This window comes from Lycorma delicatula, chromosome 5, assembly GCF_047948215.1.
Source record: "Lycorma delicatula isolate Av1 chromosome 5, ASM4794821v1, whole genome shotgun sequence".
Classification (NCBI taxonomy): Eukaryota; Metazoa; Arthropoda; class Insecta; order Hemiptera; family Fulgoridae; genus Lycorma; species Lycorma delicatula.
This window is the reverse complement of record NC_134459.1, coordinates 82,205,409-82,220,938: the sequence shown is the minus strand read 5'-3', so window position 1 is coordinate 82,220,938 and position 15,530 is coordinate 82,205,409. Positions and strand designations below refer to the sequence as shown.

The window sequence follows — 15,530 nt, the reverse complement described above, 5'->3', positions numbered from 1 at the left end:
CAAAGCGACGTAAGTTATCTCATGATACTGAAAAAATAAGTGGAAGTAATGAATGTAAAACTGAAAATTCAGTAAAAGATGTTGAAATGGAAGTTTGTCCAGATGAGAGTAATTCTATTACAGAGTGTGTGAGCACCGTATCTGATGTGAGAATAACTTCAGAAAATCAAAGTAATAAAAATTCCTTAGAAAATGTAGAATCCTCTGTTGAAGCTAAAGTAGAAAATGGAAAGATTGCTGATGATGAATCCAAGGAAGTAAAACCCCAAGAAAAAGAGGAAATTGTTAAAGAGTGTGAAAAAGTTAAGGAAACTGATGGTCCTGTAAAATCTGATAAAAAGGAAAATGAAACTTCTGTTGATGAAACTCCAGTAGTTAATGGTGATTGTAAAGTGGGTATTACTACCCCAGATAGAGTAGCGAATTTGATTGAAGCTGATGTAGAAATGAAAACTGATGATGGCACTGTGGAGACAAAAACAGAACAAGAATTAGATAAAAAAGTACCTGAAGACAACCCTGTACAGGCAAAGACTGAGCTAAATTTAGAAAAGAACGAATCTGAACTGAACCCAGAAAAGATTGCAAAAGAAGGCTCTAACGAAGTAAATGTCAGTGAAAATAAGGAACTAGTGTCAGAAGAAAAGGAATCTAAATCTATTGCAGAAAAATCTGACAGTGATAATAAATTACATTCCAATAATGAAATGAAAACAGAAGAGGAAATTTCAAAAGAAATTGAAACGTCATCAGATATTAAAATACCTGAAGAAACTAGAAAAACTGAAACGGCTGCAGATGATAAAGTAAATGATACAACAAATGAAGAAAATAAACAAACATCTGCTGTTGTCAAAACCTCTGAGGAAAGTAAAACTGTAACTGATATTAAAATACCTGAGGAAACCAGAAAAAGTGAAGCGGCTGCAGATGATAAAGTAAATGATACAACAAATGAAAAAAATACACAAACATCTGCTGTTGTCAAAACCTCTGAGGAAAGTAGTGAAGAAAATAAAACTGTAACAGATATTAAAATATCAGAGGAAACTTGTAAAGAAAGTGTGGTGTCCAATACACCTTCTAAAGATGATGAAACTTCAACAGATGTTGAAATGTCTGAAGAAACCTCTAAAGAAAACGAAACTTTTACTAACTCTAAAATGTCTGAAGAAACGCGTAAAGAATGTGAGACATTAGGAGATGTTAAGGTGTCCAAGGAAACTTGTAAAGAAAGTGACATGTCAACAGATGTTGAAATGTCCGACGAAACCTCTAAAATAAATGAAACTTCTAAAGATGCTGAAACATCTAACAAAATAATATGTAAAGAAAATGAAATGACTGATGTTACAATGTCTGAGGAAACTCATAAAGAAAGTGAAACAACAGATGTTACAATGTCTGAGAAAACTCATAAAGGTAGTGAAACAACAGATGTTACAATGTCTGAGGTAACTCATAAAGAAAGTGAAACAATGGATGTTAAAATGTCTGAGAAAACTCCTAAAGAAAATGAAACAACAGATGTTACAATGTCTGATGAGACATGTAAAGAAAATAAAGATATTAAAATGTCTGAGGAAATTCCTAAAGAAACTGAAACAACAGATGTTGCAATGTCTAAAGAAAAAACAACTAAAGAAAGTGAAGATATTAAAGTGACTGAGGAAAAGCCTAAAAAAAGTGAAACATCAGTGGATAATGAAAAAGAACAGGATGAAAGTGTCTCTAATAAAGAATCAGAAATGAAAGAAAATGTTAAAATGGAAGAAAGTTCCATTACTAAAACTGAAGGTGTAGTTGATTCAAACATGGAGGTAGAAAAAGAAGTTAAGACTGTTGAAGAATGTGAAAAAACAACTAAAGTAGAAACTAATATCTGTGACGATAATATAACAGATGTTGATAAAACAGAAACACCCTGTGTTGATATGAAATCTGAAAAGACTGACGAACAAGATAGATGCATGAACGATACGAGTAATGTAGATAGTGTGAAAGGAGATAAAGAAGATGTAAAGAAAGATGATCCCAAATTGAGTAAAGATAGTGGTTCTACAAAGACGAAAACTGATGATTCACCTATAGACAAAGTTAATATTGCTGATTGTGAAGCCAACCAATCTACGACTGTTGAAAAGACTGCTAATAACAGTGCTGAGGAAACTGCAAAAAAGGATGACATTGAAAAAACAAAGTCTGAAGGATCCTTAAAAAAAGATGATCCAGAAAGCACTGATAAAACTAAAGAGACTGATGATAAGACTGATATTAATAGCTCAACACCTAACGGAACCCACGAAAACTGTAAAAATGGTATAACAGAAGAAAAAGGTAATAGTGATGAAAACACAATAAAAGAAAAAGTTGAAAAGGTTAAGGAAGTTAGTAGTGAACAAAATGGAGTAGAAAGTGCCGGAGAGGTCTAAGTAGTTAAGCATATCATAAAGTTCCTGTATAATTATTTCCATTAATTTTTAATTATTATTTTATTATTACTCGTATTTATTTAATTTTTCAAATGAGTATCAATTTATTTATCAGTATTATAATTTACAGTGATAATAGGTTATTGTGATCAACTTTTTTAATACATAGTTTTTAGATTGCTGTATTTGGCTGCCTTTGTGACGATTCAATTTTTTTATATTTTTTTTTACTTCAATGCAAGTTTATTTTAAAAGTGACCACCACATGACGTTAGAGAAAGTCTTCCTCAGAACCATCTGAACATAATATTTTATGTATATTATGGTGTGTAGTGTTCTTATAATGTATACTATAATGGTGGCTTTTATAACTTTTCTTTGTGTATTTTCATTTTATATACTTTTGTATTATTATTTATTTGTTAGTAGTATTTTTTAAACTTTAAGCTGTGCCATACTTTCGGGAACAGTATTAAATTATAATCACTATTCAATTTTGTAATCTGTTACTATGTATTTACTGTCGTAAAATTGTCAAAAAAAAAATTGACTGAATATCTAGTTCATTATTTTATTTCATACTGTATTTATACTTTTGAGACTGATTTTTTTTATTGTTCATTTTCATTAGTTTTTTTATTATAATTTTACTTTTTTATGTGATAATGTAATACTTGTGTTTGTCTTAATAATTATGTAATTTGATGATTATGATGATGGTGCTGACTTAGGAATATTTACTATGTAAATATATGAATTCATTCAATCGTCATGTATTATTTGCATAATGTTATATATTCAGTGACAGTACTGTTTCACCATATAATGATTCTAGATCCTGTATGAATTTATTGAAGCTGAATGTTTTTAAACTGGCATACTTTTCAACTCATAGTTCACTGATTATTTTAAGTAAATCACATTATTCCTTTTCTTCTAACTTGATTTTAAGGGATTTCTTTATAGTTGTATTCAAATGTAGTTGTTTACTTTTAGATCTGCCCAGTTTTGGCTGTGAGATTTTCTTTATTTTTTTGAAGTACAGGAAACATTTAGTAATAGAATGAACGATTGGTATATTATTATTATTGAAGAATTTCATTCACTTTTTTATGTTATTTTAACTTCTTTTATTAATTTTTTTATATGCATTATTATTAGTCTTTACTTTTATATATTTTTTTGTGTTGTGATCATATATACTGTAATATGTTACATTTTGTCAGTTTTTAGTCGGCCCATTTAAAAAAAAAAAATGTGAACATTTTTGGTAGATGTTTGTAATATTATATGCAGATTTGTGAATCACTTTTATGTAACATTATAATAAATACATTTTATAATATATATTTATATATGTAATTTTTTTGTCCATTTTTCTTATGTCTTATAGTTTGTAAGCTGAGCTACATTTGTCTAATTACCAGTTTTTCTATGGTTGTGTGATTTTGATTTGAACCACAAGTGTTAACATAATTTTTTAAGTGTATTACTAAGCAATCAGCATAAAGTTGTTTGGAGTTTGTAACCTTTATATCAGCAGTATTCCTTATTGAACAATTTCTTTAAGCTGAATAATTTTACTTTACTATCATGTGATGCAATCAAATGTTCATAACAATAATCTGACGACTGAAAATATTCTAAGATATATGTCAATAAATATTTGATGAGGAATTTGAGTAGTAATAAAAAAAAAATTGCATACTGCTGTGAATGTTATAAGTAGTTAACTCAGCAAATTCAGTTATTTGTTGAATAACTTATTTTGGGTTTGAGTTCTTTAACTTGGAACCATATGACAGTATATGGCAAGAGAGGTTAGGTAGAAAATAAGTATCTACATGAATGGTCAGATATGCTCTCAAAATTTGCCAGTGTAAAATAATTTAATGAATGAATCACAATGTTTAGTGAACTTTTTTTATCAAAGACAAAGAAATGAAAATATTTTGTACCAATTTTATCCATTTTGCGACATAGATTTCTATGATGTTTCATTTGAAAACAAGATGGATAAAAAAGGTATGTAAAAAAATTTGTTATAATTTTTTAAGTTTATATATATATATATATATATATATATATATATATATGTAAAGAAATAAGATTCTCAATATTCTGAATTACTGAAAAAGTATGATAGATCTGCATCAACAATGTTTTGCTAAATAGCTTTTATTGAATTTCTTATATTTATTATTTACCAATGTGATTTTTGTTATGTTTAATATATTTTAAGTAATAATTATTTATTTATTGTTGTGGCAAGTAGACACAAATTCTAATAGTAGGCCTTTAAAAGAATCGCGTTGTTGCTTTTTATTTACTGGCTGAACTTGGCAAGGAAGGCATAACGGCTCTCCTTATGTATGCTTACATTTTTAATTTTGCATTTTGTAGTCCCCACATTTTTCTATGTATTTGTACAGTACCATCAGTTGGAGATTGTATGATTGGTTCCAAGTTCCTCAGTGGGCAGATACTCAGCAGTCTGAATAATTTATGGAACCTGGTTTTATCTATTGTTCTTAATAAAATGTTAGCTCTACGACCAAAATACAAGTTTCTCAACAGTGCATTGATCAGTCTACTACAGTTGAATCATAACTCATATTTTTCTTTACAGTTGCACCACTTTACTCTAGTCATTTCTTTACTCTGGCAATACAAGAATTGAATATCTACAAATAATAATAGAAACAATTTATGTCAACATCAATTTCTTACTTTTTAAGACTGTCTATTCGGTATTAATTTTCTTTGATTCATTGATAATATGTGTAGACTTGCAGTACAGATATGTGAAGGTTATTTGTCATTTTTTGTTTGGACAGTAGTGTAGTTGGAAAGTGCGTTTGAAACATTGCTTCGTTATAGATTAGTTGCAAGTTCAAATCCTGTGATGATTAGGATTAATGTATATAAAAAAAAGAACTGGAAAAAGCCTTGTGTCATAGAATGAAATTATTGTTTTCAATGGCTTGAGCTCTGAACGTAACAGCTATCATCAGATTGCTTGTAAAGCTAATGCCATTTGATGATAAAATTGCTAAAAAAACTTGCTTAATATTCTTCATTAAATTAATACTGTTGATGAAGTTGAACTATTTTGGATGGAATCTAGGGAAGAAAAAAATTATTGCCTGTAGATTAGTAATTTCATTATCCGCATTACTAACAAGAAGCAAGATTTTAAAGTAAGAGGAAAAATTATACCAAAACATATTTATGATTATGCTACAGTTAAGGATTCAATTTTTGTTTTTATAGGAGCACATAAAAGAAAACGTTCAAAAAAACATCGCATAAATGATTTGGAGGGATAGGGGTTTAAATTCAAAATGGAAGAAGAGTGATAACTCTTTGGAGTAGTCTGGAGTATTTAAAACTATATCTGGTAGTTAAAAATGGCAAGTTTTTATGTTATTTTACTTATTTAGTTTTTAATTGCCGAGTAAAAAAACTATCTTTATTTAAATTACTTTGCATATGTAGATTTTTTATTTGGTACATATTCTTGTTTTTGTTCCAGAAAACAATAATGTTTTGCGGTATGAAAAAAATAATTCTGTAAAGGTTTAATTATATTGCTTCAATTATTAGTTATGCCTAATATATATATATTTTTTAATTATATCTTAATGTTAACTTTTTTTTAATATTCTGATTCCTGTACCTAAAAAAATTTTATATTTTCATTTTAATGAAAAATTGTGCAAACAATTTATTTTCTACCCTTTGGTAGTATTTTAATTTCAGAAGTTATTTTGTAAGCCTTTTTAGTTTATTTGTATACATTTACCTTGTTTAAAACTAGCAGTTTTAACACAATTAATTACCTATAATATTTTTAAGATATAACTTATTACTAGCGCAAAATAGATAATAATTTTGTACAATTTTTTATCATACAACAGTTATTATTTTTATCTGATCATATAATTATTTCAAATTGTTGTTTTATTTTCACCTTTTAGCATCACAGAACAAATGTGTACTTTTCAACAAAAAAACCTTCCTTTTGTTAAATTGAGTGATTTAAATCTACATCTTTGCTGATCAGTTGTTCTGCAAAGCTGCTGAAACCAGAAACAAATCCTGTTAAAATACAGTTATTTTTAATTTGATTTTACATTTCTAAAAGTGATTGGTCTAAAAGGTTGGTCTTTAGAACCCTGTACTAGTTTTTGGGTTGGCTGTTTAATTTTTGGAGGAAAAAATTGTTGGAGATTTAAGTTTATATAAATAGATGCAAATTCATTATTATCAAAATTCTGGACAAAAAACTTTCACTACTGAGGGATTGTGAACAGGACTTGTGCCCATTGCCCCCAGTTTTCTCATACTGTGGTTCTTTCGTCGATTATCCTTTTCTCACCTGAAGATGTTGTTTTCTTCTTGACTGCTCATTTTGGATATAGGTTGTATTCTGTTAGGTTGATACACAGGAATCTGTGAAGACGGTATGATTGTATGGTAGACTCTAAGAGAATCTGTCTTCTGTCTAGTGGGTATTAAGTAAAGGCTGATGGTTGAAGTGGCTTTCCAGATTAGCTGAGCGAATACCTCCTAACATATAAATGCACTTTATCTAGATGGTAAAATAGTAAAACTTTAATTTCAACAACTAGAACTGCCCATCTGCATTTAAATTACACCTTGTTTAACATAAATTAGTGTTAAGTAAAGAAAATCTTCATGTTAGAATTTATGGTCTTTAAAAAAAACACTATAATTTTAATTTTGCATTGTACGATCTTGAAACTACTATGATGAACTGAACATGTGAATTTTTACTTTAGTGCCTAATACATGAGTAATACTTATTTGGTACATCTTCCCTACTCTGATCTGTCCCTCTCTCGTACCAACAAATTGATGAAAAGTGGTCCGCAAGAATTGAATAAAGAGCTTTGTAGAATGAATGTAAATGAATGACAACAATTTAAAGTTCATGAAAGCCCATGAAATGACTACATCCTTATCTCTCAATTCATTCACATCATTATTGAAACGTACTTTAATCATTGCCAACATTTCTGAACCAGTTGCAGCATTATAACTGATCATTTGTAACCAGACTTTTACTAACTAATGTTTTTGTGAGATTAAACACAAATTTTATGTTTTTGTATTTTATTTTAAAGAGTATTTAAAAGAACTTACAGGCACCATATAAAAAAAAAAGCAGCAGTGTAAACAAAAGTATCATATGAGTGGCTATCAAGTTACATATTTGACAGTGATTGGTTTCGGTCTCCCTGTATAATGTTATTAAGAAAAAAATTGTATATTAATAAAGTTTCAAAACAGTATCTTAATTTTTTGGCCTAATATGCGTTTCAGAAAAGATAGTGCTAAAAAGCTATGCTATTATTTAAAAGCCTACTATGAATAATAATCAAAATAAGTTGCATTTAGCCACAGAATATATTTTTTTATAAAAATTTATCTTTTCACTTGCTGATGTTTTTCTTTCACATTGAGTACTTTTGCAAAGACCACAATTTCAAGTTTTTATTAAATTAAATAACTTTTTGAGTTGAATAATTTAAATTACTGATATTATTTTCCTACAAGTAGTTTAATTCAATTGATTTTGAATGATAAATTAATTATGAAAGATATAATTAACAAAGTAAAATTTGAATGATGGTTGGATTAACTATGAACAGTTTCGATAACTTGCATAGCAAAGAAGTCTTTTAATTAACGTTAGATATAAAAAAGTATAATTTCGTAATTCAGAAAATAGGTTTGTTAAATTGCAGTAAAAGATTAAAAAGAGGTGAGGATTTATAAACAAGCTAGTGTATTACATTAGTTAATGCCTTGGTACCTAGGAAAATTAGCATGAGGAGAGGATCTCTACTATAGAAAGAGGGTATTAAAAATTGATTTATTTGAATGCCACCTACTATTTTGATTTTATGACATTGAGAAATAGAAAAAAATCTATCAAATACATAAATAGCTGCTTATTCATTATGAAATTCTGTATTTTTTTTTTTAAAGTGGCAAAAAACCCTTCTCCATTAAATGCTATTATAAGAATCTGGCTATCACAAAGTATGGGAAATTTAAGTTCCCTGGCTGAGAAATGGATGTATAAAATGCCACTGCTACTACATGTATAGCAACAATGATTTTAATATAGTAGTTCTGCATTGCATATGCTTATAGCATGTATATTATTATATTTCTAGGCTTGTATTGAGAATAGCACACAATATGTGCAAAATATTGAGTATTAATATTTTTCTCATTATAGCACTGTACAAGTGCCCAACATTTGGAATTGTTAAATTGTTAATGGTTAAATATTTTAAGTAGTATTTTACAGTTTTAAGAGATTCTTCCAGTTCAGCATTTTTTTAACGTAAGTCTATTAATTTATATATGTTTCACTGAATATATAATAAATATTACGTACTTATTACACAAAATCATATTGTAATTCCATATTATATAGCCTATAACCCCAATTATTTGTAGACTTAAGAAACTCTGAAGCTTTAAGGAAATAAAGAAAATAACTTATACCTTATCAATATATAAATTCACTGAGGAAGAAGCCTACAAGTAATTAATAGGTGTTCTTGCTACAAATGCCAGCCATTTGTTGTATTTTGAAACTTGCATTTAATATACATATTAATCAAATTGTTTCCTTTCTATACTATTTCATTTTTATCAGCATTTAGCACGCTTATTGTTAATGATTAGTAGTAGTTGTGAAAAAAGATTATTGTAATTTTCATGTTAAAAGAATTAAATTGCATGTTATTTTTGATTAATATTTCTGTATTATAACTTTCACTGTAATGTATGAGGCAGTAGCAGAACCACTTTCAAAACAGATTTTGATTGAAAAATGGAATTTTTGCTTTTTTTCTGAATGATTTAATCAAAATCTGTATATGGACTACATAAAAAAAATTACATTATATATTTTAATGAAGTGACTAAGATATAGTTGCTGTACAGTCTTGATTTTCAGAGCATATATTTTTTAATAGTGTATAATACTATGTGCTTGTAGATGTTACTTTCTGAAAGTAACATGTGGGTCAGGTTATGTATTTTCTGCCTGGCCTCTGTGGTGCAACTGGTAGTCTCTCAGCCTTTCATCCGTAGGTCCCAGGTTCGAATCTTCTGTCAGGCATGGCATTTTCACACATTACAAATCATCCATTTCATACTCTGAAGCAATACCTAACAAATGTTCCTAGAGGTAAAGGTTATGTGTTTGAACGACATGTTACAAAGAAGCTGGAATCAGCCTAACATTCACCTCTTAAGTGCTTTGGCTACTTGCATATATAGGATAATATTGTTAGTCTGTATTTTTAACAGTTGGAAATAGATTTTTTTTTTTTGCATAGGTAGCTGAACCACTTTAGTGAATTCAGTTTGAAGCTAGTTAGTTGATTAGAACAAATAATTACCTTGAAGTAGAGGTATGAATCAAGTTTCTTTAACTGAAAGGTTAATGTCATTTGAAAATTGATAGGAGCTGGAATATTTATTGTTTTTAATTTAACAAACCTATATTAATTTATCTTACCCTTTAATTTATCTTTTACCCTTTTTAATTTATCTTTGCTGAATCATATTCTGTAATAAAAAATGATTGGCATTTGTGATGGATATGGGAAGACACCCATTGCTGTTTGTAAGTATGAAGGTTATCTCCAATGTTGACACTGATAACAACTGCATGAAAGCACGTATAAACTGACAATCCTGCTTGATGTTCATGAAGTATACAATATCCAATTAGTTCAAGCCAGTTGATTCATCTACTCATTCCCTTTGATGTTCTCTCCTTTTCAGGAGACAGTTACCAAACTATATCCCATTCTTCTTTGTTCTGAATTTTTTAAATGCTTGAAATTATAAGGTGATAATAAAGTATGATGGAAGAAACTGCTTCATATATCAAAACTGAGGGGTACTGGGCAGTATAAAGTAGTGTAAATCTTATGACCCAAACATTAATAATAACAGCCTTCATAATAACTAACAACACACAATAATTAATAATTTGCAATACTACCAAAATTTAAGTCAGGTGAACTGATATTTACTTGAATCACAAAATTTAATTATAAAATTTTCAAGATTCATTAAGCTTATCAAAGTATAGGAGAAGTTCATATAGTAGTAGCATCATTCTAATATAAACAGGAATTTTGCTGTGGACACTGAAGAAGAGCAGCGAATGTGGAGGGTGCTGCAGATAGTTATATATATGGAAGGGAGCAACCAGCCAGCCATGCCCGTAAGTCACTCCCACGTCAGTAGCAGGAAGTACCACCATCCATTGTGCAATAAATTATCTGATTTCTTGCCAATAAATCCTCTGAAATTTTGCCTCGACTCTAGGCACTTTGGAGGTGCTGCTACCCTATCAAAAACTCTATCAAAAAAGTGTTTGATTGGGCCAAAAAATTTTGAAGTGACTGATCCAGTAAACGAAACTCATAAACTCACTCGTCCATGGACCAAAATTCAGGCCATTTGTGACCTTGTGGATGGTAACCATCCATAACCTTGGGGATGTGCATACAATGTTGTCTGTGGATGCAAAGTGTCTGTAAGGTGGTCCCATGTCTTCTCACTGAGGCACAGAGAAATGTCCAGAAAGACATTTGTCAGCAGCTTCTGAATCACTTTGAGGAAGGAGAGGCATTTTTGAAGCGTATGTGACCTGCGATGAAACATGGGCCCACCACTACACCCCAGAAAAAGTATGGAGAGGGCACTGATCAAGGTCAAGAAATGTTTTTCAGTTTGGAAAGTTTCTGGTAACTGTATTTTGGGACTAAAGGTGTGCTGCTGATTGATTTCCTGCACGAACGACGGATGGTAAATGTAGCATGCTGCTGCCAGTTTTTAAATGATGTCAGTCAGAGGTGCTTATCACAGCAAACTATATTTGCAATGTCCTCCTTCACAGCAGCTGATTTGCGATAAACTCGCTGAAATTCATTCAACACCCACTGTACAATCCAGACTAGTCACATATTTCCACGTGTTGGTTTGGTAAAAGTAGCTTTAGAAGAGGAAAGATTTGAAGATGATGCCACAGTTGCATTATGTACTTAATTGGTTGTTAGGGCAGCCATCTTTTTTTTTATCTGGGGATCAGGAAGCTACCTATCCGTTGGAGAAAATGTATTTCTGTTGAAGGAAACATACAAAAATAGGTTTGTAATTCTATCTAATGTCAATAAAGCTATGTAAACATTCCGGTTTATATTTGAATGATCCTAGTAATAAAGTAATTAAGAATGTAGAGATGAAGGTACTGCTGATTTAATTCTAAATTGCTAACATTGTTTGGTGCAATGAGTTTTAAACTATTTCTGAAATTACATTTCAAATTCTTTGTGCTAATAGAACTAGTTATCTATTTTATAGAAAGTCTGATAGTGAGTTTATTATTTTCCACTTGAGTTATGAGTTTTTTAATTTATTTCAGTATTTTCTTGTTTATAGTTGTTAACAGTATTTTCTTGTTCAGTTAAGTTGTTGCTCATTAGTGTAATTCGTATGCCTGAAATATTCTTAAGAATATATTTAAAATAGGCAAACTTGATGAGTTTGTATGAAATTAAGCAGGAAAAAGAAAAGTAAATTTCTTCTGGCTAAAGTTTGTAAATATATATCTCTGCTACTGATTTTTTTTTTTTGGCCTAAACAGATTGATAATCCTATTGCCTGTGCTGATGACTTCAATGTCAAGTAAATTAAATAATGAAATCCAAGACTAATGGTGAAATTATGTTGAGTTTATTGTTACTTGCAAGAAATTTCAATTTGGAATGTAAAACATTTTTTTATTGATAAATGAATCAAATTTATTTAATCTTGCATGTAAAAAAAAATTTTTAGCATAAACAAACTTAATTAAGGAACCCTCTCCATGTAATTTGCCTCAGAAAGTGTTATGAATCATTTCATATGTAGTGTTTTCAAACTTAAGTTTGTAAATATTGGGTCAGGGTTGTGATGGAATGAAAGTATACTTTCAGAGGTCATATGATTATTGAAATTTTTAAATCAATCCTAAGTGTGAAATTTGCCTCATTGTTTCAAGTGAAATGAATTGGACAAATAACAAAAATAAAATCTTGGCCATGATGTTTAATTGTACCTGTTATCTCAAAAGTGTTAATGTCAGGTAAAAGGGAGGAAAAATTGTAGGTAAAAAAGAAAGCAGGGCGTCACATTTTTTATTTTTTGTAATTTAATGCTCATCCTTAGTTCTAATTTAGTTGAGTAACTGGTTTATCTCAAAGTGTTTATTAAAATGATGGTTTATTTGCCTTGGAATCTATGTTATAAAGAAATTTAATACATTTAAAAAAAAAATATTTTTTTGGACTTATTTATAGAGCAACATTCAGAGCTGCTGAGAGTTAAGATTAAACAAATGAGCGTTGAAGGGCTCAAGCTATATATCAAGCGTGTGAAGCACACTGATAGCTGCTAGTAAGTTATATTACATAAAAGGTAGCAGTATAATTTAATAATATAAATAACAAAAGACCCTTGAGATTAAGGATTAAAAGTAAAGGTTGGATAGTGAAAAAGGAATGATCTACTCACAGATATTCACTGGTTTGGTCTAATGGTGAAGTTGTCACAAATCAGCTGATTTAGAAGTTCAAATCCTAATAAAGGCAGTTTATATGGATTTGAATACTAGATCGTGGATACTGGTGTTCTTTGATGGTTGGGTTAACCACACATCTCAGGAACAGTTGATCTGAGACTGTACAAGACTACACTTCATTTACATTCATGCTCTGAAGTAATACCTTAAGGTGATAACAGAGGCTAAACAGAAAAAGAAAGATCTACTCACAGATAGATAAAAAATCCACTTACAGGCAAGGCCCCTCCTATTACCCATAATTCATTACTGTGCATTTCTAGTAGGACATTTATTGGCGATAATAAATAAATCTATTCTGTATGGTACATAAAAATACATAAAGTTAATGTAAAATAAAATTATAAATATTAGAAGATAAAAAATAGGTGTGTTAAAAGTCCATATAAATTATTTAAATACGAAGGCTAGAAATAATGTTAAAACATTAAATATAAAAGCTGTTATGGAAATTTGAGACCAATATGAGCATGTTGAATGGAATTTAGACAAAGTTAGTTTTTTTGTTTTGTCAGGCGTGTTACCAATTTCCACCAGGCTATTGACCCCCCCCCCCACTCTTTCTATAAATCATAATAAAGTATTATGTTGAGTTTAAAGAGTTCTGTTGTCAGATTTTTGACTATTTTTTTTTTTTTTAGCAAATATGAATGTTCATAAATATAAAAAATAATAAGTTAACATTGAATTTTATAAGTTTAGATCAAAATGATTCATGTATGGATATCAGATAATGATATGACAGCCCGGTTTTATATCTAGAAAACCTTTTAAGGGAGTCCCAGAGGTGACATTTTAAGTGTTTCATTAAGGTGCATCAGATCAGTAGGTCTATAAATTTATTACAGAATTTAATTGGTTAATGCATAAAAACTTGTTAACTGATAAAACACAGAGAAATTTCGCATTAACAGGCTACAAAATTCATTAATGGGAATTCTATACGTGTGATCAGCAATGTTAATACACCTGAAAAGTGCAATGCATTGATTTTGCCCATACTTTTAAGTAAGATGGTTGTAATACATCCTGTAAATATTTTTTTTTAGCTGCTATTGTACAATTTTACACTCCAAGAGAATATGGTTGCCCAACTCAATCAGTTACACTGAAATGAATTGCTTATTTATCAAAGCTGAGAGAAGTCTAAGATTTCTCAAGTTAATGTCTTGCTCATCTGTTTACACAGATTACGATTAAGTCATTTATTTACCGGCTTCCGTGGTGCGAGTGGTATAGTCTCGGCCTTGAACCGGAGGTCTCGGGTTCGAATACCGGTAAGGAATGCCATTTTCATACGGTACTTGTCATTCATCTGATCCTCTGAAGCAATTGCTAACGGTGGTTCCGGAGGTAAAATTAACTTTATTTTATTATCTGCGTTGCAATGGTTAAGTTGGTAAAAGTTTTTGTTTTAAATTGCTAACGGAACGGAACGCAAAAGTGGCGGGAGTTTCACAAATTTCTCTCTTTGAATCGCAGAGCCTGGACAGTGCCCCTTGCTGCTGTGTGATTCTGTTAATCCGCCGTGTTTCAGGTGTTTATTTTAATGTTGGGTCTAAGTTTAAAGTTTTGTTTTAATTTTATGGACGTATTTGTGAATAGCGTTCCATATCCATTCGGACCAGCGTTCTCAAACCCATTTCTGGGTCCGACCGCGGGAGACGGCTTTTAAAACCTGTGCTCCTGACGTAATTCCCCTTCAGACCGTCCACTGAAGTCCTTTCGGTGCTAACGCTTCATAGGCTAGCAGGAATACGCCACAACGGGGCACTAATTGTTTGGAGGGAGCAATGCGCCCCTTCTCCGGAGGGAGTCGCAATTGCTGATTTGATTTAATTAAATTGCTAAGAAAAGTTGACTAATATTTAAGAAACCATGTGCAACACGTTTAACAAGGCAGCAATCGATGGTAGGATAAATATATTTTCGTTTTAGACTAGTTATGAAAGACCTTTAAGATAAATGAAACGGGACTAAACATTTTTACTGGCGCCTAGTTTTACAGTACTGAACTTCCTAATCTTAAAACACATTAAACACCGAAATTCTTATTTGTGCATATACAGCTATAATCAAATACTAAATTGAACATTAATCTACAAAAATGTAAAAATTAAATTATTCCTAAAAATACAATTTTAAAACCTTATAGTTCAATTGTGTAATTTTTATGAAATTGTAGCCTAGAAAATGAAAAGTTTTATCAGTGTACTGAGGTGAGAAATGTAGGAGCTGATGATTTCAGATGTGTATGTGAAAAAGAATACAGTTTTTGTTGTCGATCTGTAGGCTGTACTCGGTCCACGTAACCTAAATAATTTCATCTTACCACTCTTAATAGCGCTACTGTGAGTATCCTCTTTTAATAGTGTTGTTGGGGCATGAACAATGACTATCATTATCGGAGA

At 30.3% G+C, this 15,530-nt stretch overlaps 2 protein-coding genes across 2 annotated transcripts in view; both read left to right on the top strand.

Moving 5' to 3' along the window:
- On the top strand, window positions 1–3,781 carry LOC142325132 (uncharacterized). Its single transcript, XM_075366500.1, has one exon. The coding sequence runs from the start codon at window positions 87–89 to the stop codon at window positions 2,430–2,432; it is 2,346 nt and encodes a 781-aa protein (XP_075222615.1). The 5' UTR covers window positions 1–86; the 3' UTR covers window positions 2,433–3,781.
- Enoph (enolase-phosphatase E1) overlaps window positions 1–6,071 on the top strand; it is a 37,010-nt gene extending 30,939 nt beyond the window's left edge. Inside the window, exon 7 of the mRNA XM_075366501.1 lies at window positions 5,706–6,071. Coding sequence (XP_075222616.1) covers window positions 5,706–5,761 — 56 coding nt within the window. The 3' untranslated portion in view covers window positions 5,762–6,071. The remainder of the gene's footprint in view (window positions 1–5,705) is intronic.
- Window positions 6,072–15,530: the final 9,459 nt, after the last annotated feature.